This window comes from Syngnathus floridae, chromosome 3 (genome assembly GCF_059516105.1).
Source record: "Syngnathus floridae isolate MCC-2025c chromosome 3, RoL_Sflo_1.0, whole genome shotgun sequence".
Taxonomy (NCBI): domain Eukaryota; kingdom Metazoa; phylum Chordata; class Actinopteri; order Syngnathiformes; family Syngnathidae; genus Syngnathus; species Syngnathus floridae.
In genome coordinates, this window is record NC_142415.1 from 14,945,748 (window position 1) to 14,971,853 (window position 26,106).

Below are 26,106 nucleotides of genomic sequence, written 5' to 3' on the forward strand. Positions count from 1 at the left end.
AATTGCTGCCAACGTGTCTCTAGCACCCCTAGCGGACTCCCAGAGTAGAGCAGTCCGCCTGTAGCACACACGCTTGCACACATCACCTCGCCCGCTCACTGCTGCTGCAAGAGCTGCAACTAGAAACGCGCACTATACAATCATTTTCTCCAAGAATCGCCTTTGCTTTCCAACTTTATCACTATACGCCCCCCCTAACTCGCTCGTAGCACAGAGTCCTCGACGTTATCCGACCTTTGATTGGATTAAAGCGGGTTAGCCTTTGCCCTCTAACCCCCGTTGCTGAATTTTGGCTAGCTGCTTTCTGCTCCCTCCCCGGAGGACTGAGGACCCGTGGACCGAGAGGCGCAGCGACTTGCGCGGACACTACAGACCGTGACGAGCCCCCACCGCCGCCACCAGTGAAGCCGGAGCCGAGCCACCGAGCACTCGGTAGGCAGACGAGACGAGACGAGGAGCCATGCGGAGGAAATCGAGGATATTGTTATGTTTTGCCGTGCTTTGGGTGCTGGGGATAGCCTACTACTTCTACTCGGGGACGGCGTTGGGGCGAAAGGTAAGACTGGACTTTCATGTTTTTGATCAATCCATTTTCCTCCGTGGGACAAAGCGGCGAGAGAGCGCCGTTACCGGGGACTCCTCTGCCCGCTTCGGGCGCTCGCTTATGGCCGCATCGGTGATGTGTTAAACGAATTGAAGGCCCTGTTAGTTTAGATTTTCAGCTTTAAGTTGATTATAATTGAAAGGGGTGTCATTGTTGCATGACTAGCCGGTGAACTTGCACCGACATCCCGCCGGTTGTTGTCCCGTCGCAGCGGGAGTGAGGCACGGTAGGCACCGGACGACGTGTCGACCCGGGCCGGTGTCGTGATGGGAGGCTGCCGGCCTGGTTTACAGGGCAGGCCGGGTGGGCTTCGCCCGTGGAGTGGAGAACGTGAGCACATGAATAGAGAGCAGGAAGTGAACGTCGCACCCAAGTGGGACTGAATGTGACCGAAGTCTAACATAGGATTTATTTCCTCTATTGCTTTGATTTACAGATCTGTTCGCCCCTTGTGCACCGTGAAGACCTTTTTACAAACCTTTGGCTTTTATTCAGCAAATGGTCGCCCGATTTGGTTTTGCACCAAAAATGGAAAAAATCACAGCGACACGTTGATACCATTAATTTTCCACTCGAGCGAGAATTTAGTATTGAGTTTTTGATCTACAATTTCTAGGAAAATAACTTTTGCTCATTTATGTATGTCCCATCTGAATTTAGCAGCCAATCTCAGGGATGTTGACACATTGTATTTTAGATAAGGACCACATCCTCAATTTGCATCTTCTTGATTCCATGGATCGTGTAATTGGCGACTTGAACAGACTTCTCTACACAGGAACTTGGGTTAAGTTGCCAGTCAGTGACGTGTGAGTCAATATTTGTCTTTAGGTTCGACATTAAACCTATTTAGATGGTGGGGCCACCATGAGCCCTGCCAGAACTATCACTTGGGGGCACCGGGCCATTGGGCCACTGTAAATGTAGGACCATGATATATGCCTTGTGGATTGACTGGCGACCAGTCCAGGGTTTAGTCTGTGATCAAAGTCAAAGTCTGCTTTATAGTCAAGTTCTCCACATGCCAAAGACACACAAAGAAACCGAAATTTCGTTCCCCGCTATCCCACGGTGACAAGACACGGCTCACAATAGACAATCAAGTAACAAGTAAACAACAGCGTGCTGAATAAATAATGAATCCATAACACAACAAATAAATAAATAAGAGGAGTAAAAAAGGAGGCTCGAGTTCCCTGTTTAAGTCGTATAGCAAATGTTGCGAAACGTACAATTAGTTATAGAATTTTGCAAAACCTTTTGCTACTGTCCAGTAATGTGTTTTTGAATAAACATGGAAATTAGAATGTTTTTTTAAAGATCTCTTTGATTATTAACCTAATTGTTAGTTGCAGCTCTGAAGGATTGGAAAATTCGGAGATATCCTGATTTACAGCAGTCAAATGTAACCCCTCAAAATCTCCAAATTGTTTTGTGACCCTAATCGCACTGTGTCATCCACCCTCACGCACATGAACAGGTGGATGTTGTCATGCCACATCCTAATCTGCTCATTAGGGGCAATTAAAGCTTTTGTACTTGAACCAGTAACTGACTGTTACTGGGTGACTTGGATGGGCCACTTTTACCACCAATGCAAAACCTCTGCTACCCCAGAATGTATCACTTGCATGTCATCCCACCTGATGACACCTCAGTTTGAATGTTGGCCCCCTTTTATTTTGAAATCCTTTGTCGTCTCATTTTCGTACAACACAAAAAACGGCATCTGAACACTTTTTATATCTACTCTGGTGTGCTTTGTGTCCAGTCGACACATATTGTAAATGAAAGGTAAACATCCTTCAGGTATCCTTGTGTGGCATTCCGCATGGGTTGTTGTAGGCACAGCGCTACATTTGTGTGTGTGTGAGAACACCCACCTGCTTCTTGTCTGGTCATATCAGCTTCTGTGTGTTTGCATGGCTCCAGTCAACCATATTAGCCCTTTTACTTTCCCATTAGGTTGATAGCCGTGCGTGCATGCGTGTTTCATGCTTGTTCGGGGGTTCAAAGTAGCAGCAATGTCTTGTTCAGGTGGATTTGGAATTTGGAGGAAGGGTCGTAATAATAATAATAATCATCATGATAATAATATAGATGTGGTCATTTCACGCTAAAGTGCCATTCTTGTTTGTAACCAAATAGTTTTCTGTAAGGCTTTGTAACGCACATTTAAAAGTATAATTAGAAATGTGCTGTTTCTAAAGCATTGCTGGTTTGGTTGTTTATTACATACTGATAGAATACTAATCATTGGATACCTTCCAATGTTGTCCTTTCTTTTTTTCTGTTGTGTTAGCTGTCTTTTGAATTCATCGCCAGGTTGCATTGTGTCCCGCTGCTACATCATCACGCTATTTATGTAGCCGCCGAATCTGTCTCCATCGCGCCTTCACAGCCTGCGCGGAAACACAAGCCTGATCAGTGTTTGCCATTCCAAACCATGCCGTGATGAGCTTGACATAGCGCTAACTTGATTATTGGCTTTTTTATCGTCAGTGAGGAGGACCGATCTGTGTTTCTGTCTTTTACGGAATTGAAATAACAGCGGTTGTTGAAATGACATGTAAAACGTTTTAGCTCGGTTTTACATAATTAAAACTAATACTATCGATAATTAGGCGATATTCTGTCACGAGACAGCTCGCAGAACCACAAACTGGACACCTTCCAACGCCCTGATGCATTGTGGTATACTACAGATAGTGTTGCAGAACCTTTTCCAGGATACCCGTTCTGAATTCCGCCAACAAGCATGTTATGCTTTCTGCCAACTCTTAGCATCTACTTTCATGCTGATTAGGGTTGGGAGAGAGAAGCTTCAGCGCCAGAACTGTACAGACTTGCGGGACCAGCCAACACACTTCATTAATGTTGTCAGCTGTTTGAGCAAAGCTGCAGATTTTTGGCAAACTGAAGAAAATGACTTTTTCTATCCTAAGATGAACATGTCACCTGCTCTTTTTGGCAAGTACAGTGGAAACTTTGAAATCCTCTGAAATTATCATACAGAATTGGAATTAGATTCTGTGTGGGAGTGTGTGTGTGTGTTTTGGGTTGTCTTTTTGTATTGGTGTCATTGTGCATGATACAATACAAGGCCTTTGCACACACCACATGTGCTGAGTTCATCAGAGGATTAATTCTCTGGGCGTTTTTGTTGCTTTTGAATATGTCCCTGAAGTTAAGTAACGGACTCGCATTTAAAGCGGTAAAAGTCCGGCATCAGTTGTTATCAAAGTTAATGTGTGTTTTGTTTTTACTGTTTGTGACAATTCTGAATGTTGAGATGACTGGAGTGCAGGTTTACAGGGGAACAGGAAAACAAGACCACATATACCTAAGCACTAGTAAAAAAAAAAAAAAAGATTCTGATTAATATATTGCGCTTGTGGAATAAGAATTAAATGGCTCATTAATCAATGTTAGACAAATTGATTTTCCGCTGTAGACTAGAAGTGACGAAGCTCAACTTGCACCTTGCTTGCTAATATTGCCGGCTATTGAATTCTGTTAGCTGAAAGATTTTTGACAGCTCTACAGCATGACTGCCATGGAAAACGAGCGGAGGGTAAAACTTAGTATATCAACTTTTTGACGTGAAAGATCTCAAACAAGAACTCAAAACTGGCTTGGTAAGTACACATATCGGTAGAAGATCTTGTTTGGAATCATAGTGTATGTTGCTTTTGTGTACGGAATGAAATTGTAGATGTAGCTTGTCATTGTGCTGTTTTAACTGAATAATCCACATTATGTAACAAAAACAACTGTCTCGCTGTCTGTCACATTTAACGTTTCGCATTCCTAACAAACCTGCTACGCCACAGCCGACATTCTAGGTGAATTAGATAAATGCCTTGCTCGGCTTTAGAAGAATGTGAAATGTCAATGTAAAAATATGCTTCCCATTTCGCAAGAGGCGCCTCCAAGTTATGGAAGGCCTCATTTCGTAGTGTCAGGTTTCGTGGCGTTCACCCCATCTAACTACGGCCGACTGGGTTTGTCATTTGCACGGTGGCTGCCGTGGCAATGTTTTGGACCATTTACAGGTGGTCATCTCGCCCGGCATCCACGGCAATCACGGCCTGACATGTTGTATGGTGCACTCAAGTTGTCTTCCAAAAATGGCACCCTAGAGCAATGAATTTTATGAGTGTTCCGTTCCGTGCTTAGCCAGTTGGCTTCACTTGCTGGTGGTGGCTGAGGCTTCACAGCTCGGTGCACTCATGAGGTGGTGTGTCACACTGGCCAGTCCGAAATGTTTCATCTCTTCCGCCTAGTTCAAAATGTTTCATCTCTTCTGCCCGTATCTTGATTCTTCTTCCTGCTTGTATACTTCTCCAACTCTAGCGTAATCATTCGATCTGCTATCTTCCATTTGCGGCGTGACCTCGTTTGCTTAAGGCCAACTGTGACGTCACTTGTATATTGCAGCTGCCTTCATAGAGACGGATTTTCTGTCTTCTGATAATGTTTCTAAAGGGACCAACCGTCATCTTCCGTCTATCTATCTTGTCAGTGGTTGCCACTGTGGGAACACACACACACACACTCATCATGTCATCCGTCCTTCATTGCGGCAAGAGCATCGAAATGACAAAATAAATGACAGTGTTACTCATCTCATTTCAACATCCCAAGTGTGGCTGGCCTCCACTTACAGCTGCCAGGGTGTGATAATCATTTAATTGAGCTAATGAACTCTTACCCAAGGGCTTATTTAAAGCGGTGAAAACAAAGTTAAAAGCACGCGGTTGTCCGCTTCATTTTTTTTTCTAACGCAATAACTTGCCAAAGGGCATTATCGTTGTCGCACGTGACGAAGACGAGTTTAATGTGTAACAAACAACACAGCACAGTGAGCCAACATTGACACACTGCATACAGGTTGCGACACACACGCATTGAATCTTTTGAAATTGATGCCAACAGACTTCATTTTCTAAATCTCACCTCGCAATGTGTGCATATATGTGTAGCATCCAGGTACAATCATCATATTGCCGGCTTTACGCATCATATTTCAATTTTCAATATCAATACAGCGTATTACTCCAGTCTTGCAGCAGCTCCCATTGCGATTGGATAAATTTAGAATGCATTTCAAAATCCTGCTTCCTTTCCAGGATATCCAAAACCCCAGGACCCCAAACCTTTCTGCCATTGTTCAGGTAGAGATTGCCAGCGCATCTTGCAAGCTTCAATCCTGTTTTTTTTTTTCTACCTTCCGCACTGTGGGGAGCAGAGCGTTCTGTTATTGTGCAACACAAACTCCGTTTTCCTTTTTCAGTACCAAACTCAAATCAAAATTGTTCAGGATATAACACCCCTGTCACCTTTAATGCGGGATTTGGACCCAGTAGTTTCTGCCCAACACATATGATTGACTCTAAAACTAATTTAATCATTTCGAATGTTCTATATTTTACTATTAACAGTAAAAATGTTCAATACCTTTTTTTTCCCAGACCATTACAACAACAGCAACTCTTGAGAGTACCGATACCAGTTCATCGATACCACTTATACTTTTGACACATAACATTAACCAAACCATTGACAGATTATTTTAAGGACTCACTTTGCACTGTTACCACTTCACAGGTTGGTAAATAGTGAAAGAGCTTTCACTAGCGTAGCGCTTTTCAGGTCATTAAAAATTGCTTTTGGGCGAAAGCCAGTTTACCCCATTGGTGGTAAAATGATACCAGAATTGTAGCATTTTTACGAGTCACCAGTACGAGTCTCCACGGAAAAAAAATCTTTGTTCCATAACTTCCCTTTGGTGATCATAAACGTCTTTATGACTGACTGTATGTACTCTCGCTTTCTCACACACACTCGAATGAAAAGTGAAAAGTCCACTCTAAAGTTAAAGCGCCAGCAAGGAGAAACTTCGAAAGTGTCTTTTTTACGGCATGTGGAAATAGTTTCAGGAAGTAGACCCGCTGACTTGGCTGATACTCTTAAAAAGAGGGAAGAGCTAGAGTGAAACTTTGGCACGTTTGCTGATGTTTGATGGATCGAGTCATTTGATAAATGGATGTTAAATGTCATTGGAAACTACACAAACCGATTAATCGGCTAACTGCATTCTGCCAGTGTTGGGAATATTGGTGTTTTATGCGACTTGATGGATGGAACTGTGATTTTTTGTGACGCGCTGTTCCATTTATTCATCACCCTGATGTCAGACTCTGCAAACCAAACATTCTGACAACACAGAATATGCAGGGATTGTTTCCATTCAACCACACTAGGGTGAATTTTTGAGGGTTGTCAGAATATAACTTGAATAGCTGTCTATCTGTCACAAGTTTAGTAGGAGTGAAGGTTGAAGTTCACATCCCCACAGTTATGGTTCTTGCGCTGGCAAGATTGTCATTCACAGTAAAGATTTCTCAGAATTGGAAATAGAGAGAGAGAGAGAGAGAGAGAGAGAGAGAGAGAGAGAATTGGAAAGACGCAAAATTGTTTTTTGTGTTGTTGAAAGTATCAAAACATTTCTTTCTTTAAAAAAAAGATTTGATGTCCTATTCACAGTCTTTTGTAAGTTTTCTCTGGTCTCCACATGTGTTTTCTTGCCGGCTCTCCTAAAACAGGTCAGAAATGTGGTTAGTCACCGCTTACTCATCCATTGGGGAAAGGCGGTTTTATTTGTGTAAAGACGAGCAGGCCCAGATAGTTTGGGGCCTTTTTCTTACTGATTTATTTATTTATTTATTTACAAATTACTACTATTATTATTTCACCAGCTAATACCACTACACTTAAAGTCCCAGGTACTATCATAGACCCCAAATTGGGGGATGTTGTGAAAATTAATAAATGTATAATAGAAACAAACTTTTCTGAAGATTTCTTTTGATAGGTTCGGTGCTTATATTGTCACAACAATATGTAGATCTTCAAAGATCTTCATAATGCTTTGGCAATAGACTGAAAATGGCTTTGGGGGAATGAGGTTTCAAAGATCTCATGTGATCAACAAGATCAAATGTAATCTCAAAAAGAGTTCAAAATGTCTAGTTAATTATGGCATTATCACAGGGAAGTGTCAAACCGGTATTCCTTGCAGGGCGCTGATACGATAAGGATTAGGACGCATCATTTAATAATAGTCAAGGATGAGGCAGTACACACATAGGCTTCCAATTATAGTAAGACTTGAATCAGAATGAGTGGATGACGTATTTACCATATGTCTGTATTATTTAAAAAAAAATTATAAACAGAAAATGTTCCCAAATCTGCGTAGATCTTTTGCGTCGTGCTTAACAATTTTTACTTAACAATTGTTGTTTTAAAATTGACTACAGATGGTATGTTCCACTTGCCAGCATAAAAAGAGCTGCTGGTGTGAGTCACTGGACTGACCAAAAACACTTCAAAGACATTACGGAAAATCCAGTGCTACGGTGACAGTCGTATCCATGAGTGAATGGAGGTCATAATGTGGAAAAAGAAAAGAGGAATGTTTCCCTCCGTGGAGGGTACCAATTTGTTTCAAAGGGCCCGTGGACTGTTAGAGGAAAAATCTCCCCCTTAGCCAAGTTACAGGGTGTAATTAGCCCTCATTAGATGCCTTGCATGTGCTCCTCGCCTCTTGAACATGTTGGTGAATTTAACGCATTACAAGCTGGGCGCATGTTGGGAGGGCTGGCTTGTGTTCGGAGCTTTCAGACAAGACCACATCAGTCAGTCGTGATGCAAATGTCTGACTGACTCCCCGAGTTAGTTTTGTTGTTTGACTTCTTTTACTTTGCATTTATTTTGGTTGTTCTGCATTTATTTCATTTTACTTTATATTACTTTCTTTTACTTTACTTTACTTTATTTTATTTATTCATTTATTTATTTGTTTGTTTGTATTTACTTACTTACTTACTTACTTACTTACTTACTTACTTACTTACTTACTTACTTACTTACTTACTTACTTACTTACTTACTTACTTATCCAGCGCTATGGTTTCTGCAAAACTCCTGTGAAGCTGTGGGGGAGCACAGCAAACCATTGACATGTCAGTCTGTCTTGATTTTTTTTTTTTTTTTTTTTTTTCCTTGGCCACAGTGATTGTAAATTTGAAGTCCAGGATGGGGCCAGAGAGAGCTGTATCAACAAATCTTTGTCAGAAATCGAGTTGATTGACCTACATGGTTATCCGATTATTTGTGATACTGCTGTTTGTAATACTGTTAGAAATCTCTACTTTGACCTTTGGAGTTCAACTCTTAATTGCTCATAAGTTGGAATGTGAGTGTGAAAAGTTGCGGTATGACCCTAAACAGTATCAAATAGGATGGATTAACTTTAGGTGAGTGAACATCTTGAAGGCTAATTTCTGACAAGAAGTTGAATCGAGGGAACTCTAGTTGGGAGCGGAAATACATCAATCTAAATCACATCTGCGGTATTGCGCCGATGATTTAATGTTGAAGTGGAACCAGAGGATCATAGTTGACCTGCCAGCAGGCTTACAGTATGTTATGTTGTAGTCATGCCGTGAAATGTTGCTTTGGCTCTGCTGTAAGCAGGCAAAGCACAGATGGAGCCCGCTTTATCTCCAGGTTTGAGGTTTTGCTGACATGTTTTAAAGGTATCAGCCCTGTGCACGTGTGTTGATTTAATTAGGCCTAACGTATAAATAAAGAGGGATGTGAAGGTTAAAAAGATTATTTGCACATATTTTATGTCTGGGCTGATAAACAAGGAACAAACGCATGCAAAAGAACCAGACAGGGTCTGAATTTCTCAATGCACCATTAGCGCTGACAAAAACACACCTCTTACTGTTGGCTTACCAGAAACCCGTCTCCTTGTATGGCAAAAGAAAATATTTATGGACTCACAGGATCACCAAACATGTTCTTTCTGTTTTTGTGATTTTAGTACCCATCAGCGGTGTAACATTTATGACCTCATCCTTGTTCTGGCTGCCTGGTAATGGATTTCCTTTTGGCCTTTAGCATGTAAAACACCTGCATTGTTTTTTCATTTGTGTCAGCAGCACTCACCCTCATTTTGTATAATGATCTCTCATCATGCAGATTGTCTCACACCCAGTGGATACTTAGTTTTTGTGGTGGGCGTAATCACAGAGTGGCTGTGTGGTCGACGAGGGAACAGTCATTTAGTGTTCTCTTAGAGGAGGATGAGGCGGGAGAGGAGCATCAAAGAGAGGAAGAAGGGGGGGGAGATGTTGGGGTGAAGAAAAGAGAGGAAGCTTGTGGTTGATGAAAGAGTGTGTACAGTCAAGCTAGGTATTTTAAGACCCCGCCCCCATCAGCCCGCCAGCATTCAGACCTACGCGTTCCCTCTGCTCGCACCAGTTGGGATGATTCAGCACTCTTGTCCAGCAATGCTAGCCTGCTCCTCCCGGCGCTCGCTTCCTTTTGGTCAACCTTTCGGGAAGCCGAGTAAAAAATGCTACAATATGTTTGATGGGCCCGCGCTGACCCAAATGTGGTATTTCGATTAATATTGTGTTTGTGGGATGTTCATACCAGTATAAATACTTTGAGTCGCCAGCGATACCAAGAACCAATACCACTAGTACTTTTGATCCATAAAATTTCCGTCATAAAAGCAATTACAGATCATTAAAAAAAAATCCCAATATATGAATGTTCCTCCAAATTGCGTGTAATGAATGGCAATTTTCTATTCTTCTAATTTCTAGTTCCTGATAGTAAAACAGCCACAATAGGGCGGCCCATACTAGTATCGGCCAACGTATAGGTTGGTATCGGTACCGAAACGATACCTGCCTTCCCTAATTTATATCCTGCTATTTTGCCTTGTACAGCCACTGAAACTGTGCCTAACCCCACTTGACTAATTCCCACAACTACCTTTGAGTCTCTCACCAAAAGCGACATAAGCTGTAATAACAAATGTTATTCCTTCCATCTGAGCATTCGTTTTGACTTCCCACGAACTCTTGACTGTTTTGTATTCTCCAGCGTGGCTTTGCCCTTGTTTCAAATCTCACAGTTTTGATGCTCTTTCATGTCCTTCCCACAAGGGTCCGTGTTTATCCGACACACTAAACATTAAAAAAGCGAGCAGCGCGTGTCAATGACTTCCTGCAGTTCTACAACAATAGATGACTCACCATTTGTCCCGCATTTCAGTTCTTTTCAGCACTGTGGACATGCCGAGAGACGGATGAGCTGATCGTTTTGGTCCCAGGCGTAAAGATGTGTCTTGCTGCTTCATGTTCCTATATAACAAAAATATTCTTTTGTAATGTTAGTTAAAATCACCACCCCCTTTAAAGTAATATACATTTCATTTTTTGCATCGTCAGACTTCTCTTGTGGTGACATTTAATCTTTGCTAAATTACGTGTCAGTTGATTATCCATGCGCTTGATGGGCCGCCCTGCTTCAAATACAAAGCAAAAACTTGATTTTTGTTTGCCATTTTGTTTGGCTGTATTTCCAATTTCAAAGCTTAGAAGTAAAGGTCACTTGCTGCATTTTTTAGTTTTCTGCACACTCTTGTTTTAGGCTGACAATTATATGTGTGCCTATATAGGAATGTGTGTGTGTGTTTGCGTGTATGTGTGTGCGCTTGTGGGATGCAGATGGGCTTTCGGGAAAGAGGCCAGCGCACACAATTGTACCATTGAGCTGTTTTACACCCAGCGTCTCTCCTGCTGACACACACACACACTCGCACACAAATTGGTGTGACTTGTTGCAGTTTGCTTAGTGACGTGTGAGCAAAATGGCTCAGCTGCAAATTGACATTGTGGATTCCCCCCTGGGTATCATTCTTTTCCTTCATCATTTTACTTGAGGCAAAACAAACCATAAGAGTTCCTCAGAAGAATAGCGTGCGTCCATGCATGCATTTTTGTCATGCACGTTGAAAGTTTTGTGGTGGTGTGCTTGGGATGATTGTCTTAGCTCTACAGAAGAGAAGAGCACCCTCCATTTTGAAAGCTATTCAACTCCACATTGCCAGGCTACTCATGTCCTTTCAAAGTCTTTTTCACCTTTAACCTCACAAGATTGTTCCAAGACTATAAACACGTTTGAGGTCAAATGTCATCACGTCAGTCTCATTCTGCTGTGTGTGTTTATATGTCTGACCACATGTGGTGACAGCTGTCATGATGCACATATGTTGTTAGTTTATTATACAACGGAATTAATTTGTGCAGATTTTCATGAACATGCTTGACATATTTCCACCTTTAACCACCCACGATTCTGTTTACTTATGATTATTTAAAACACTGTATTTTTTTTTTACCTTACAGGAAGTCAATATCAGATAAATATGGCAACACCGGTTGGAGGTTAAAGTCAGTGAAAAAGTCACGACTGGAAAAAAAATCATGAATGCAAACGGACTCCATCCAAATGTGTGCTTGTGTGTGTCTTTGTGTGTGCGTGATAGCTCTTGGCTTCTCTCAGAGTTAATCTGTCATCAACTGTGATCAGATTATCGTGCATTATACATTGACCATTAGTGGATGAACATCCACGTGCGCACGCACACACTCGTGCTCATCCACACAAAGCCTGCCTGTAACCTTAGTGAACACACCAACGTTTCCGGGGTCTCTTGTGCACACACACACAAATATGAGCTGGCAGGCTAAAACGCTTTCTCTCACCCACATAGACACACTCGAGCATGCATGCATGTTGAGATGTGTTAGGGGATTTTAAGTTTATCCTATTAGCCAAGCAGCAGGTGTGCGAACAACCAGCAAACATCCTTCGCTTCGCATGAAATGAACTCGGACTATTAATTACGACTGCTTGAATTGTGTTTTGGCAAGCCCAAGGAAGAATACCAACTGAGTTTAGCACAGGACGAAATTCGAAAGTTGAAATATTCAACAGCTGCAGCCCTACATTCAACCTCCCCATTAGATTGTTAAATATATTTTTTATTGTTTAATAAAAACTTGTCCGTGGAATTAACCTGCAACAAATTGCTCCTCTAAATGACTAAATTGCTCCTCGAATGAAGTAAAATGCAAAATGGATCCCCAAAGAAAAGAAGTTAGTACAAGCCATGAGACTCAACAGGATGAAAACCAAGCTAACAGAAATGTTAAATTTTTTATCAAAAGCAAAAAAAGGAAATGTGTGTCGTAAAGTTGTATTTTACCATACTAATCATATTTAACTCTTTTGATCTTATTTCGTATCAAGGCTGCTCAATAGTTTTGTGCGAGTGTCTACTTGAGTCACCAATGCATTTATTCATAGCAAATGTAGTATAAAAGAAACACGTCAGCATTCTTTAGACTTCGATTCAGGCCATTGTAGTTACTTCTGGCTGTGAATTAAATATTGAAATTGTTTTGTGTCAGCGTGTGCACTTTGTTAGTTGTAGTGCCGTGATACGCTGCCAAATCCTGTCACATCAGGACATGTTTTCAAACTGTCATGTTTCATTTTGTCTGCCTGTGTTGCAGTAAAGCCCAAATTGCTCATCGTCTCTTAAAAGAACGAAACACGGAGTCTTGATATTGGCCAAAAGTAAAGTTGAGATCAATAAGGAAAAAAAAACAAGTGCAAGCTTTTTTTTTTTTTTTTAAATCAAAAGTAAACAGAAATAAAAAGATGGAAAAGGTAGGTCCGCATCATTCACCCATCCCATTAATTACAATGAATTATATGAAATGTGTGAAGGAAAGGCAATTCCAGATCGGCCATAAAAAACATGCTATAAAATCCATCAAATGAATTGCAAAAACATTACTCCAGCATTTGCTCTCACGATAGCTTTTGGACAGCAAATCATGCCCGCATGTCCAGTCGAGTTTCTCATCTTCATTTTAAAGTCCTCTGCTATGAAGTGCAAAGATTTGTGGTGGTCATTTGAAAATAGCAATCTTACTCGATGCATTCAACTCATACAATTTGTGGATCTCCTGGGAAAGGTTGTTACACTGAGTCACTATTTAAGACTTCCTTAGGTAGCTGTGAGGAAACAATTGACTTACTCAAATTCTTTTTTTTCGCGGGCCGCATTGTAGTCATAGTTTCTTTCGGAGGGCCATTATGACTGTCAACCCAAATAAATGTTTGAGCACCTCATATTATATACAATAAAAGCTACCAAACAAACTGACAAATAACTTGTTTTCAAATCAGATGAGTGAAAACTGGTCAAAAAAAATTAAAAGTGAAGACAATTTGCAATTCTAGTAATGACACATGAATTTGATGCACAATTTGTCTTTTCGGGCCACATAAAATAATTTGGCGGGCCGTATCTGGCCCCCCGGGCCTTGAGTTTGACACCTGTGCTCTAAAGACTCATTCTTGTCAGTTTTTTGCTTTACAGGATCTGCAGATAACTGCTACCACAGTTTAGTTGCAGCATATATGCTTATCTTTTGTCAAATTGTGTATATTTATGATTCTACTCACACTCTGCTGTATATTTGTGATGCGCATCACAGTGTGAACCAGATGCAGACATGTAAGGACAGCTGTCAGAGTGAAACAGTGCTGAACCTCAACAAGGAGCATCTCAACAAATCGTTGCTATTTTTATTCCTCCAAAGCGGGAATTGAATCGTGATCCTATGGTTCCAAAGTCCAAAGACAATATCGGTGCAGTATACAACTCCATTGTCAGACCATAAAAATTACATTGTTCTGCTTAATAACGGCACAAATGTAGAATTCATGATTTCAATTCTGCTTTCACCTCTTTGGTTTACCTTCCAGTACTTCGTGTCTTGAAGCGTTCCATAATCTCAGAAAATGAGTTCTTATTTGAGTCCTTCGTGAAACAATATTTTCAGACCTTTAAAACTAAAGTAAAATGTAAAAACTAAACACTGGAGCATTGAGGCAACACCTCGGCATTAGCTGAAGTAAATGACGGTGTGTAATAGTCCACTTGCCTGCATAATCGCATAATTATTCGAGCTCCAAGTTTTTTTTTGCAGCGTCTTATGTTAATTTGATGCATAGCCCGTTTTTTATTATAATGACTTAAGGCTCTAATGATGTGCTAACATAATTTAAGGGATTTTCCAACTTGGCTAAAATCCCCCCTTAAAATGTCCAGTGGTTTAAAAATTCAGTTTGAGTGTGACATCACTTTTGTTCCACTGGCGTTGCCCACTTGGCTCTGCTGCAAGGACCCCATGCGCTAGCTATTAAAATGCTACTGGAAGCCACATTTGTACGATTTGCAACTGATTCTGCCAATAATTCCAGATGCTGACAAGGTGGTGTTTTCACTTGGGGGTGTTCCCATGAACAATTTTTAGATACAGTAGTTGCACACCGTGAATTACAAGACACGTTGTAAGAAATAGTTGACAGTGTTTTGGTAAATGTCGCTCAGAAAGAACATTGGATGTTTCAAAGCCATCTTCAGAAGCTAATGTCTCTCATCTTAAGTGAAATAATTTAGTGGTGTCACAGAGCAGCAATGAAGGATGTCAGCCCATGTCAAATCTGCGATCTATAACACTTCATTTTCATTCATTTTCATGGTGAAAAGATTGAATGATGTTGAATCTTGACAATGTCGTGTCACTTTGTGTGGGTGGCGTTTTATTTTCATCTTCGCTCTCTATATGTACCGAAGTATTGGTTCCGCCCGGATACTGTGAAGTGGAAAAAGAAAGTCGAGTTGCTTCAACGCAGGAAACTGAGGTTGGCATAAACGTGACCGCTTTTAAGCCTGTTTTCAGATAACTTGTTCGCTATATGTCCATCTAAGTTCTTTGGCTCCATACAAGACTTGTATCTTGAATTTGTACTCATAAGTCAAAGCAAAAAATCAGGTGAATGTTGTCTGGAAAAACTCACAAGTTGGAACACTTGAAGGCACTATATCGCAGGTGTCAAACTCAAGGCCCGGGGGCCAGATACGGCCCGCCACATCATTTTATGTGCATTAAATTGTGCATCTAATTTGTGTGTCATTACTAGAATTGCAAATTGTCTTCACTTTTAATTTTTTTTTTGACCAGTTTTTACTAGTCTGATTTCAAAACGAGTTATTTGTCGGTTTGTTTTGTAGCTTATACTGTATATATCAATGATTTGAGATAGTTGTATCTTCAATGAAACTGTGGAAAGAAGCAGACAATTGTCTAAAATGTGACCGAAATGAAATAAGGGGATCTCTCCTTCTCTGTGAATTGTCTGAAAATGATGGCTGAATAAAAGCAATTAATAGGCTTAGACGTTTCTGATGGATTAGTCCTGTTGTAAAAAGCTCTCGCTCTTCATCTCGGCGACAATTGAGAGATTCAATATGAGGAGAAATAAAGGCTGAAGATTTTTCATAAAGGGAATGAAATCCTTTCAGATACAAATACTCACTGACGTTATCTCTGGCAGGGAAAATGTTCTTCTTCGTCTTAAGAAGATGTGTTTTTATGTTTGAGCTTGGACGATTGACAAGCTGTCGCATCGCAAAGCAACGTGCGATGATTACAGCGAACCTGTTTGTTTTTCCAAAAAATGAAAAGCAACTGGTTCTCAAAAGACACTCGCTGAACAAATTGTTGCATGCAGGCCGTTCCCTGAAGTCTAGACTTCTAATAGCCTTGTCTCACTTTGAATTGATCCAGTGGCTTTTAAACTTAACTTAGATTAAGTGCTTGGATAGATCAGAAGGACAATAGAAAACATGTTTGTTGGGAAATATTTGTATTTGATGGCTTATGTTTGGTTTTTATTTTGCTTTTAGGATGACTGGGACTCAAGTGACTCGTCCGGCCGATACAGAGCTCGTAACTCTGATGACAAGACTCACAGTCTGGAAGATCTGCCACCTGGTAAGAATCTCACTGAGAATTCAGCATAATTATGTTAATATATTGTTTCTGGAAATGTACAAAAAGAGTGTTACACTCACGAGTATACAGACCACAGTGTGTTCAACCAGCATTCTCCAATTGGATGGAGGATTTGGATTTTTTTTTATTTAGTCATCATTTTATCCAAATCTTTCCATAACTTTCTGTCAATTTTTTTATTATTATTATAAAGCAGGGCCAAAAATAGAGGAGTTTTGAAAATACAACTTTGAATCCCTTTTGCAAAAATTAATTAATTTTATAAAATAAACACGGTATTTTGTGCATGTCTAGTGACAGCGTACCTAAACAAGGAATGTCTATTTAATTTTATTGCATCAGTATCAAAGCAGATTTCCAAAAGTTGCTATGATTCTAAGTTGATTAATGGCACAGATAACATTTAATATTAACAATCGTAAAAAAAAATACTAAGGCACTGGAAATTTGCCTTTCATTTTGTCCAGACTCCAAATATATTTTTTTAGGATTTTGAAACACGTTGTACAGTTTGTACAAGCGTCAGAAAGTGTCCTGCTGCTGTCTCTAAATAAATCTAAATAAAGAGTGACATCCTTTGACATGCAGCAAGTTTATCCAGCTAACTTTGTGTGTGGTAACCTCAGGGGGGGAGGACCCTAAATTTATCCATGTGGTCAAAAGTTTCATGGTGATGGATGACAGAGCTATTTCCAAGATAATTTGTAGAATTTATGCCATAACAAAGGATTCCATACAATATGAGTGATTAAAGCAATAAAAAAAATCACTCACGCAATTTCCAAAAAGTTCTTTCCCTTTACTCCCGAAAGAGGTTGTGGTACATGGATTTAGCAACTTGGCTGGCATGTAGTTTTATTTGATTTAGTAGTAAAAGCAGGCTGGGGGGGGATAGTTGTAGTTTTACAACAGAACCTGGAAGACAGATGTAATCCAGCTGTCTAAACGTGTATGTACTACCTAGAGCGTTCTCACAAACCAGATCATTTCCTCCTGCTACAATGTGCTCAAACATTCCGAGTTCTTGATCAGTGTTACAGGTTTCCCAGCCCCTTTGACCTTCATACATGTAACAGAAAAGCCAATTCAATGCACTCGGCAGTCTAACGGTTGAAATTCCATTGCAGTGTGACTGCGAACCCAACTATGCATCTCCACCCACCGTTTCCAGAAACAACACAAAAGCAAAGAAGATTTAAAAAGTCATAGCTGAGCAACTTGTCATGTAGTTCTTGCCCGGAACCGTTGCCCCTCCCTCCCATGTGACCCACAAAAAGTTGAGCGCACGCATCTGATTGATTCGTGACTGGAAATGGATTTTAATTTAAGTGGGGGGGCTTTTTTAACTTCAGAGTGGCTTTATTCATCACCATGGCAGTCTAGCATAATAAACACTCTCGCTTATTTTCCCCATAATATTTTTTAGGACAATTAAAGAGTGGACAGAGTAAGAATGTGTTAGTCATTTAAAAAATATATATTTTAAAAGCATGGAGAACAATAAGCATACATAGGTGGTCTTGGTAACTGCGTTACCCTTTTTAAAAATCAAAAGGGTGGCACTTAATACATTTTGTGTTGAAATAAGCGAATATAAATTGAACATTAGGACAACAAACAGCTTTTAAGCAAATCTGTGAAAATGCAACCCCCTGCTGCTTTTTAAGCAGTACCAGTCTGCCTTTTATTGATTCCTCATGGATTTCTCAATTCACTAGAAATTGCCTAAAGTAGAAAACCAGAAATGATTGTCATCACTGCTCGTTGAATATGTTCAGTATTTCTCCACCATGAATCAATCACCTCTATAAACAAACAATCCCCCCCAAAGAATTCTTCATGTTGCTGTTTTTGAGTCAACACATATTTGAACAATTATTTGGAATTTGTGATTATTGAGCTGGTATTGTTGCAATTTGTTTTTTTATTCACACACAATTAAACAAATCGAGGTTATTGGTATTCTTATCAGGGAGTGAATCTAAAGCCACAGTGGTGCTGAGATAGCATGAATTTAGTGGGTTGGTGAAGTTCCACTGGATGCCTTTTGGAACAGCAACACGGGGGAGTCCTGTCTGCTCTGCACCATCAGTATGACAACACCAGAGCATCGTGGGATTTCCAGAAAATACTGCAGCCAACACAAACAGACACTCAGAAGAGGCTAAGAGTGGAAAGAGCTCAGTGAGCAAGAGGCCAAGGGAAAGATGTGCAGACTGCTCAATCTGTCCATTATTCACCAGTGGAAAAAAACCCAAACGTGCAAACCACAAGCCACTTCCATAGGGGGGTGCTCTCGAAAAGATGGCCGCAGGGAGTTTATTTTAATTGATATCACATGAATGAGATATCCTGTGGCCGAGGCTGTGGACATCTAATGGAGTGTGTCAGCCTTGAAAGAGAGGCTCTGTAGACTCATGACTTCTTGTACAATTCAGTTCAGTCTGCCTTTATTTACTTTGAAATGGTAAAACCTGATCTGGCTAGTGTTTGCACGTGGCAGTCTAAGCAGGATGTTGACAAACAATAAACAAAGAGAAGGAACATAAAAGTCACTGTTAGGGATCTTCAATACCATTTTTCACAACATGTCACCAGTGCAAACCTTCCACTTCTTAATCTGTGCTCTTTTTTTTTTTTAATGCATCTAACTTAGCTATTTTCAGTCTTGTCTCAATAAAAAATGTCAAAATTTTGAGGCGGCATAATGTTTCGTGGTTGAATTTAAATGAGATCATCATTATTTCAGTCCACTAGTGAATATACATTTTTAGCACATAGGACACAATTAAGACATTAACCCCAGGTAGACTTAATTAAAGATGAAAGAAATTCAAATTATTTGGGAAACAAAATGAGACGGAACATTAACTAACGGCTGCCTTGGAGCCCCGATATCAGCAAGGACATCCTGCCGCCACGTCTCCAACACGTCGCTTTCCACTCGGAGGCTGATCGCTGTGAGCTGCATCTAGTTAACATGCGAGACACACACACACACACACACTGTCAAGTTAGACACATGCACAAGTTTCGGTTGTCGCCCACTATCCTCGTCAGCATTCCCTTCTCGCTTTGTCTGCCGCCTGTCACGGCACACACTCACCTCGGCTGACAGATAGTATAATCTCACACTGCCATACGCTTAACACAAGTCATTACCATTGCAGTGTCGTTCTGCTAATTAGCTGTGGTCTCATTAGAGGGTGTCTCAGTGGTTGTGATTAACTGAGAAATAAAACCCTTTTTCTCTGTAACCCAGGCAACGTCCTTTCGATTGTTTGCAGGTTTCTCAACTCACTTTAGTTGCCAGTGTTTTAGCTTTTTTTTTTTTTTGCCATTCTGTTTATAAGGACAAAATATTTCAGGGAAGCTCAGCAGCTTTTTTTTCCTAGACAGCCGTGAAGTGTTCTTACATCAACCCTGCCGCTTGCATTTTAAATTCCAACTGATGTATAATCTAGCCGAGACACATTGGTGTAGGTTCGCAATCTTCGAAGGCTTTAATGATTTAGAAATGTTAAATTCATCAGACATACGTTTTGCTCTGAAGTATTTAACTCTGACTTTAAAAGTCCGACATACCGACACTGCTTTTTTCTTTACAACTAATCTTAAAATACGTAGAACTCCTGTTTCGACTGTATGTTAATAATTTGCTGTTGCCAAGTTGTTCTTCAGGCCACCCACTAGTTGAGACTGAGCAACAATCCCTGAACTGGTTGCTGCTGAGTTGTGCACCTCATTTACATCCAGGCAATTACTCAACAATAATTCCACACAATTGCCTGCCAGAATTTTCAATAATCACTATGCCAGTTATTATGCCTCCTGCCTACATCTGAACAAATGAGCTGTAAACCGACCTTGTCAACGCACCCTATAGAGTAGCAATAAAGCAGCTACTTATTATTTACATCTGTCTGTGTCTAGGTAAGGTCCGCTGGCAGGATTTCGACCAGGATCTATATGTTGGAGCCACCGTGGTCCGACCAGGTCAGGACCCGTACGCCAGAAACAAATTCAACCAGGTGGAAAGCGATAAGCTCCGTATGGACAGAGCTGTGCCAGATACCAGACATGACCAGTATGTATTGTCACATGGCAAACGTGCACACAAACATACAACGTTTTCCTGTGTACCTACAGTGTCCAAGTCTTGTGCATGCCTGTTTGATAAGATCTGATGGAAACGCCTTCTATTGTTAAATGACACCAGGAAGTAGTTGCAAAGTCCAAACTGTACAATGTCCACTTGTAAAAGCAAGGGGAAAAAAAAATCCCAAAAACTTGTGGAGCAGACAAACTTTATTGGTTTAATCAGCGGCGTGTGCCAAATGAGTTTGACTCAAACTAATCTATACCGAACACAACCAAATCCCATTTATGTGGGGGGGTGCACACTTTTGCAGCCGCATTTCCGTTGTTCATTTTGACTTCCCTTCTCAAAGATTTCAACTTTTTACTCAGTTGAGTTGTATAAATTAAATGAGGGGGCACTTTAGAAGTCTTTTAAAGCAATAGGAAACCACACATGCCACTGTGTGTATTATATTGTGCGTCAATCGGTTAGTGACCGCTCATTACCTGTCATTATTCTGCCTTGGCTGAGGTTTTCTCGTTTCCTGGCTTTGCTTCAATTTGCTCTACAGACAGATGTGAGTTGTGCTCTTTAAATACATCTTTTTTTTTTTCTTCACAGTCCTGCTGTTGTAACACTGGAGGCAAAACCCCTCCTTGAAGTTGTTTCATTAGCGCAAGAGGATTAGCATCTGTTTTATTGCTTCACCATCCCATTGTACTTCATTTGATAATATTTTCCCGGTGATGCTGATCTTGCGTTTATAGCTCATTAAACAAACACTATGTGCTCTCTATGTTTGCTCTATGATGTCTATTCATCAGAAGGGTTTTATTTGAGCACTTTGAGTCCCTGCCTTACGCACAAACATTAAGAGTGCTTTGTCCGTGGTCATGCTTCAGTGACGCGCTGACCGAACGTGAAGCCATTATTCTACTAAAAGAGCCCGCATGGATCTCATATTGATTTTACTGTGATTTGTCAGTCTGCCTAGCGTGCAACCGCTTTCGACGTTGAGAAAACATATGACAGGGTGCCCTCAGCAAAAGAACTTGTTACTATTTTCAACACAGAATCCTGAAATTTGTACTCAAATGTTTGTGACCGTTTGTTTGTTGTCTCATTGTGCGCATTTGTGTGTGTAGTTGCAGACATAAGCAATGGAAGTCGGACCTGCCAGCTTCGAGTGTGGTCATCACTTTTCACAATGAAGCCCGCTCCGCTCTGCTGCGCACCGTTGTCAGGTAGCCTACATGAATGCTTTTTTTTTTTTTAGAGTTCCGCATGAGCATACTGGGATCCAAATTCAGTCCTCCTCTCTTTCTCATTCTCGCTTCAGCGTATTGAAGAAAAGTCCTGCTCACTTGATCAAAGAGATCGTCTTGGTTGATGACTACAGTGACAATCGTAAGTATTGCATGAATGCACACAACAGATGGGCCGAACATTATTCATTGATAATTTGATTCTGGCTGTGCCTAGAATGGAAATCATTACCACGATGACATGGGGCATAGCGAGAGTTTCCACTTGCTGAGTTCAGAGTCTAAAAATGCAATTGTAAAAGCTGCAATGTCTTATTTTCACTCATGGAAACAGCAACTCAAGACATGTTTTGGATCTTTGCAAGCGTGTGTGCGGCTTATCGGTAGCTAATGCTGAGTTCTAAAACTAATCTGCTGTAACACGCAACTTTTTGGCTTTGACCCATGGTTGGATTATGGCCAGGTCTTGAAAGTGGTAGCCCTTCTTCTAAGCCAAGCTGCCGTGCCAATCAATGACAGAAGAAAGTTGGTGTGGAAGCGGTATTATGTAAAATAGAAATCATAGATACACTTTAATTCTTTCATCATTTGTATACAAGTAATTAAAAAGTCAAATTTCCATAATATGTCATCTTTAGTGATGAGCTTTGATGAACTAATGATTTCGGGTGTGGAGTTCTAGTAGAGTGCACTAATTGGCTGCAACGTAAAGATGCACTAATGATCTATCAATTAATACAACTAGAACAACATGACAGCTATGCAAAATTGAGATTCAAACATGCACTGACACGAGCTTTGCACATCACATTGAAACAAATATTTAAAAGACTTAACAGTTGATGAATTGGTTTATTTTTGCCATCACTGGTCAAGGATGTTTTGCCAAATGTCCATCCCTACAAAACAACACAAGCGTTTCTGATTCCAGTGTATAAAAGAACTTTTGTAAATTTGTTGCAGCGGAGGATGGAGCGCTGCTGGGCAAGATCGAGAAAGTCCGCGTGCTGAGAAACGACCGCAGAGAAGGTAATTAGAGGAAGAGAAGAATGTTTTCATTTTTTTCTCCCCCCCCAAATCTCAGAACAACCTTCTGGGTGCTGCGCTCGCTTTGATATCGAGCGACAACCTACGGCTCAGAATAGAGATGTTCTGTTCTGGAGAAGTATTGTGCCTGTGGTTCTTTTTAACCAAGTTTTCTTTCAGGACTGATGCGCTCGAGGGTTCGTGGCGCAGATGCTGCCACAGCGCCAGTTCTCACCTTCCTGGACTCTCACTGTGAATGTAATGACCACTGGCTTGAGCCGCTGCTGGAGAGAGTAGCTGAGGTACGTGCGTACACACTCGAATATCAACCATGTGCTCAACAGGAAATTCACACTTGAGCAAAGGAAATTGCTGGTTGGTCAGCCATTGAAGCACTAGGGAGTGGCTTTGTCCTAAGTATCCTCAAGCAAGCTACTGAGCCCCCAATTTCACCTGAAGCTGCACCATTATTGTGTGAAGATGTTTACGGTCCTTTCTTTAAATGTCAGTCCGCAACACCATCCAAGATAATAATGCTTAGTTTGAACTGACAATCAAAAAAGGATTCATTGCACATAACATATCCCACCAGGGGTAACAAACAAAAAAGCATAATAATATTTCGCTCATATTACAATTTGGTGTTTGCAGCACAACTTGAGATCTAATTTTGAATGTAGTAATGCCAATTTTCTCCCCCTCATGAATTCATTGTTATCCAGAAGCCTATTAAGAATTTCATTTGCAATGTCCTTGTTCTGTTTGGAAACAAAAGATGGTTGGTGGGTTACTTGTGAGTGCCATGCATTCCTTTTTGGATTACTTAAAACTCACTTATTCGTTTTTCATTCCTCTCCTACTGGTATTATGATTTCACAAACTACTCTCAGTAGGATGAAGTAACATTCTCTCTGTTACTAATCCAAACGACCACAACAATAATAAATATTATTTTCACGGGTACCAATACATACAGTATTGTAGCTTAAAAGCAAAGAGTGGGGAGTCTCCGATGTCGATTTGCACGAATGCAGTCAATGTATGGGGCTATCGTTGCCAACAGCACCTGGAATATCTACTAAAAAAAATGTACTATAAAAGAAGCCTGCCCTCAATGAACTAAAATGATTTCTTTGCTTTTATATCGTTTAAAGACTTGACATTTGCAAGTGGTGTTCAAGTGATAATACACTTTTTTGTTGTTGGTTGAATGTGTGCAAAATCGTATCATTTGGCCTACTTTCAGGCACCCGTCTCCACTCTTAGGAAAGAAAAAAAAACACTCTCCCTGCCACCAAACGCTCTCAAAATGTCACCAACACACTGGAATAATTTCAGGGTGGAAGTGTTTTTGTTTCCTTGCTGCCTCTCACTATTTTAAAAATACACAGCATCATAGCACTGCCAATTGCTTCATCACATAGTGTGCTTATTTATATCGGCGGAAAGGTTGTTTTTCTGTCCTTCTCTCAAAGAGGTCAGAGGTCATGCATGCACCTACCGAGCTGGCTGGCTGGCAGTCAGTGTCATGTTGAGCTAGCACGTGGCATCAATAAGGTTTGCGCTCTCATATTCTGTAGAGCAAACCGCTTCAGAATTTTTCGTGTTTACAGTATGTGATTTATTTTAATAGTTGATTTGTAGTGTTGTGCAAATTATTTTGCATAGAAAATGGGTTTAACTAAAAGTGAATTGAGCCTCATTAGAAATTAATTGGCTGTTTGAAGGGAGGTTATTAAGAAAAGGGCATTACAAAAATGTTTTATTATAGAGCTAAATAATCATCCGAAGTAAATGTTCACGTTTTAACAATTATATGAAAAATGTATATGTTAGATAGGCCTTGTTTTGTCTTACAAGTCGTAAAGGATTTTTTTCATCCCTTTAGTTACTGATTTATTCCCTTTCTTAAGTCTAGTTTCACAGAATATCCTCAATTATTTCCTTTAACAACATGAAAACATTACGTAACAAGTAGTCTCGCTCATGATGTTTAGTTTAAGGCTACAAACAAATTGTAATTGCATGAACTGTGTGCCTCTGCCTTATGCAACAAAGTCGTACGCCATTTTTCTCAACACGCGATTCATCAACTCAATTCCTCACAACTGACAATGACTCGCGTGGCATCGTTTCTATTGTTCTCTGTCCACTTGTGCAACCATTGTGCAATGTTTGTTTATCTGCGGCGTGCATTGGTAAGGAAAATGTTACCTACTCACCAAAGAAAGACTTTGTACCTAACGGTGTATTGATAATCATTGACATCCATCATTGTCTGTGAAGTACAGCCAGAATGTTGCAATTGTTTCCTCTCTCTCCCCTTTTTCCCAGGATAAGACCAGAGTGGTTTCTCCCATAATTGATGTCATCAACATGGACAACTTTCAGTATGTGGGAGCCTCGGCTGATCTCAAAGGAGGTAGAGTACACGATTAGAGACGGGCGAGTGAGCGTGACCTCAATGAGGAAACATTTGATGCGTTGGATGTCGAGTGTACTTCAGTTGCGCCGTTAACGGTACCTCAAAATGTTGTTCAACACACACTTCACTTATCCTGCTGACGAAGGAAACGAAAAGAACTCGGAGGCTAAAAAAATGATGACAAAGTATTTTATACTCAATTTATCGCAACTTAATGAATATATGTGTGTAGGTTTCGACTGGAATTTGGTGTTTAAATGGGATTACATGACGTTGGACCAGAGACGAGCAAGACAAGGCAACCCGATCGCTCCCATAAAGTAAGACGGAACACTTAGAAACTCTCAGTATAACATTCTGATGACAAACTACGAAAATAATTTCTTTCCTTTGATTGCCCCCCTCCTCCATACAGGACTCCCATGATAGCAGGAGGCCTGTTTGTCATGGATAAGGAATACTTTGAGCTTTTGGGGAAATATGACATGATGATGGATGTATGGGGAGGAGAAAATCTGGGTGAGTGCAGCTAATGCTAATGTCAGTCTTAGACAGTTTAAGTGCAGCTTCAAGTCAATAGACTAATGAAGCTTGTTAAAACCTTTTGCCTGCTTTTTAGGACTGAGTTCTCTTACAAATGCTTTGGAAACAAAAGTATTGGGCCACACGTGATGTGGAAATATTTTATGGGATCGGTCCCTCATTCGCAGCTGTTAAGGCTTCCTTGCCTCTGGGGAAGATTTTATACTGTTTGGTTCACATTCTCTTTTATAGTTCATTCCGAAACATATCGCCATCAAGTCTTCCTCCCTTTTAATTTCTCTCAAATGAAGTTGGGAATTTGTCTCAAACGCACAGCTGTCAGACAGACGCATTCTCCTTTGATGGGAAAT

The 26,106-nt window shown here is 40.6% G+C and overlaps 1 protein-coding gene across 2 annotated transcripts in view; it reads left to right on the forward strand.

Annotated features, from left to right (window-relative positions):
- Window positions 1-27: 27 nt before the first annotated feature.
- Window positions 28-26,106, forward strand: part of galnt2 (UDP-N-acetyl-alpha-D-galactosamine:polypeptide N-acetylgalactosaminyltransferase 2) — a 32,578-nt gene continuing 6,499 nt past the window's right edge. Inside the window, exons 1-10 of one of the 2 annotated variants that reach the window (XM_088371574.1) lie at window positions 28-556; window positions 16,308-16,395; window positions 20,350-20,503; window positions 21,643-21,741; window positions 21,837-21,904; window positions 22,726-22,791; window positions 22,969-23,090; window positions 25,123-25,210; window positions 25,446-25,533; window positions 25,629-25,732. In XM_088371574.1, the coding sequence (XP_088227700.1) occupies window positions 461-556; window positions 16,308-16,395; window positions 20,350-20,503; window positions 21,643-21,741; window positions 21,837-21,904; window positions 22,726-22,791; window positions 22,969-23,090; window positions 25,123-25,210; window positions 25,446-25,533; window positions 25,629-25,732 (973 nt within the window). In that variant the 5' untranslated portion in view covers window positions 28-460. The remainder of the gene's footprint in view (window positions 557-16,307; window positions 16,396-20,349; window positions 20,504-21,642; window positions 21,742-21,836; window positions 21,905-22,725; window positions 22,792-22,968; window positions 23,091-25,122; window positions 25,211-25,445; window positions 25,534-25,628; window positions 25,733-26,106) is intronic. The other variant, XM_088371575.1, reaches the window with a different exon arrangement.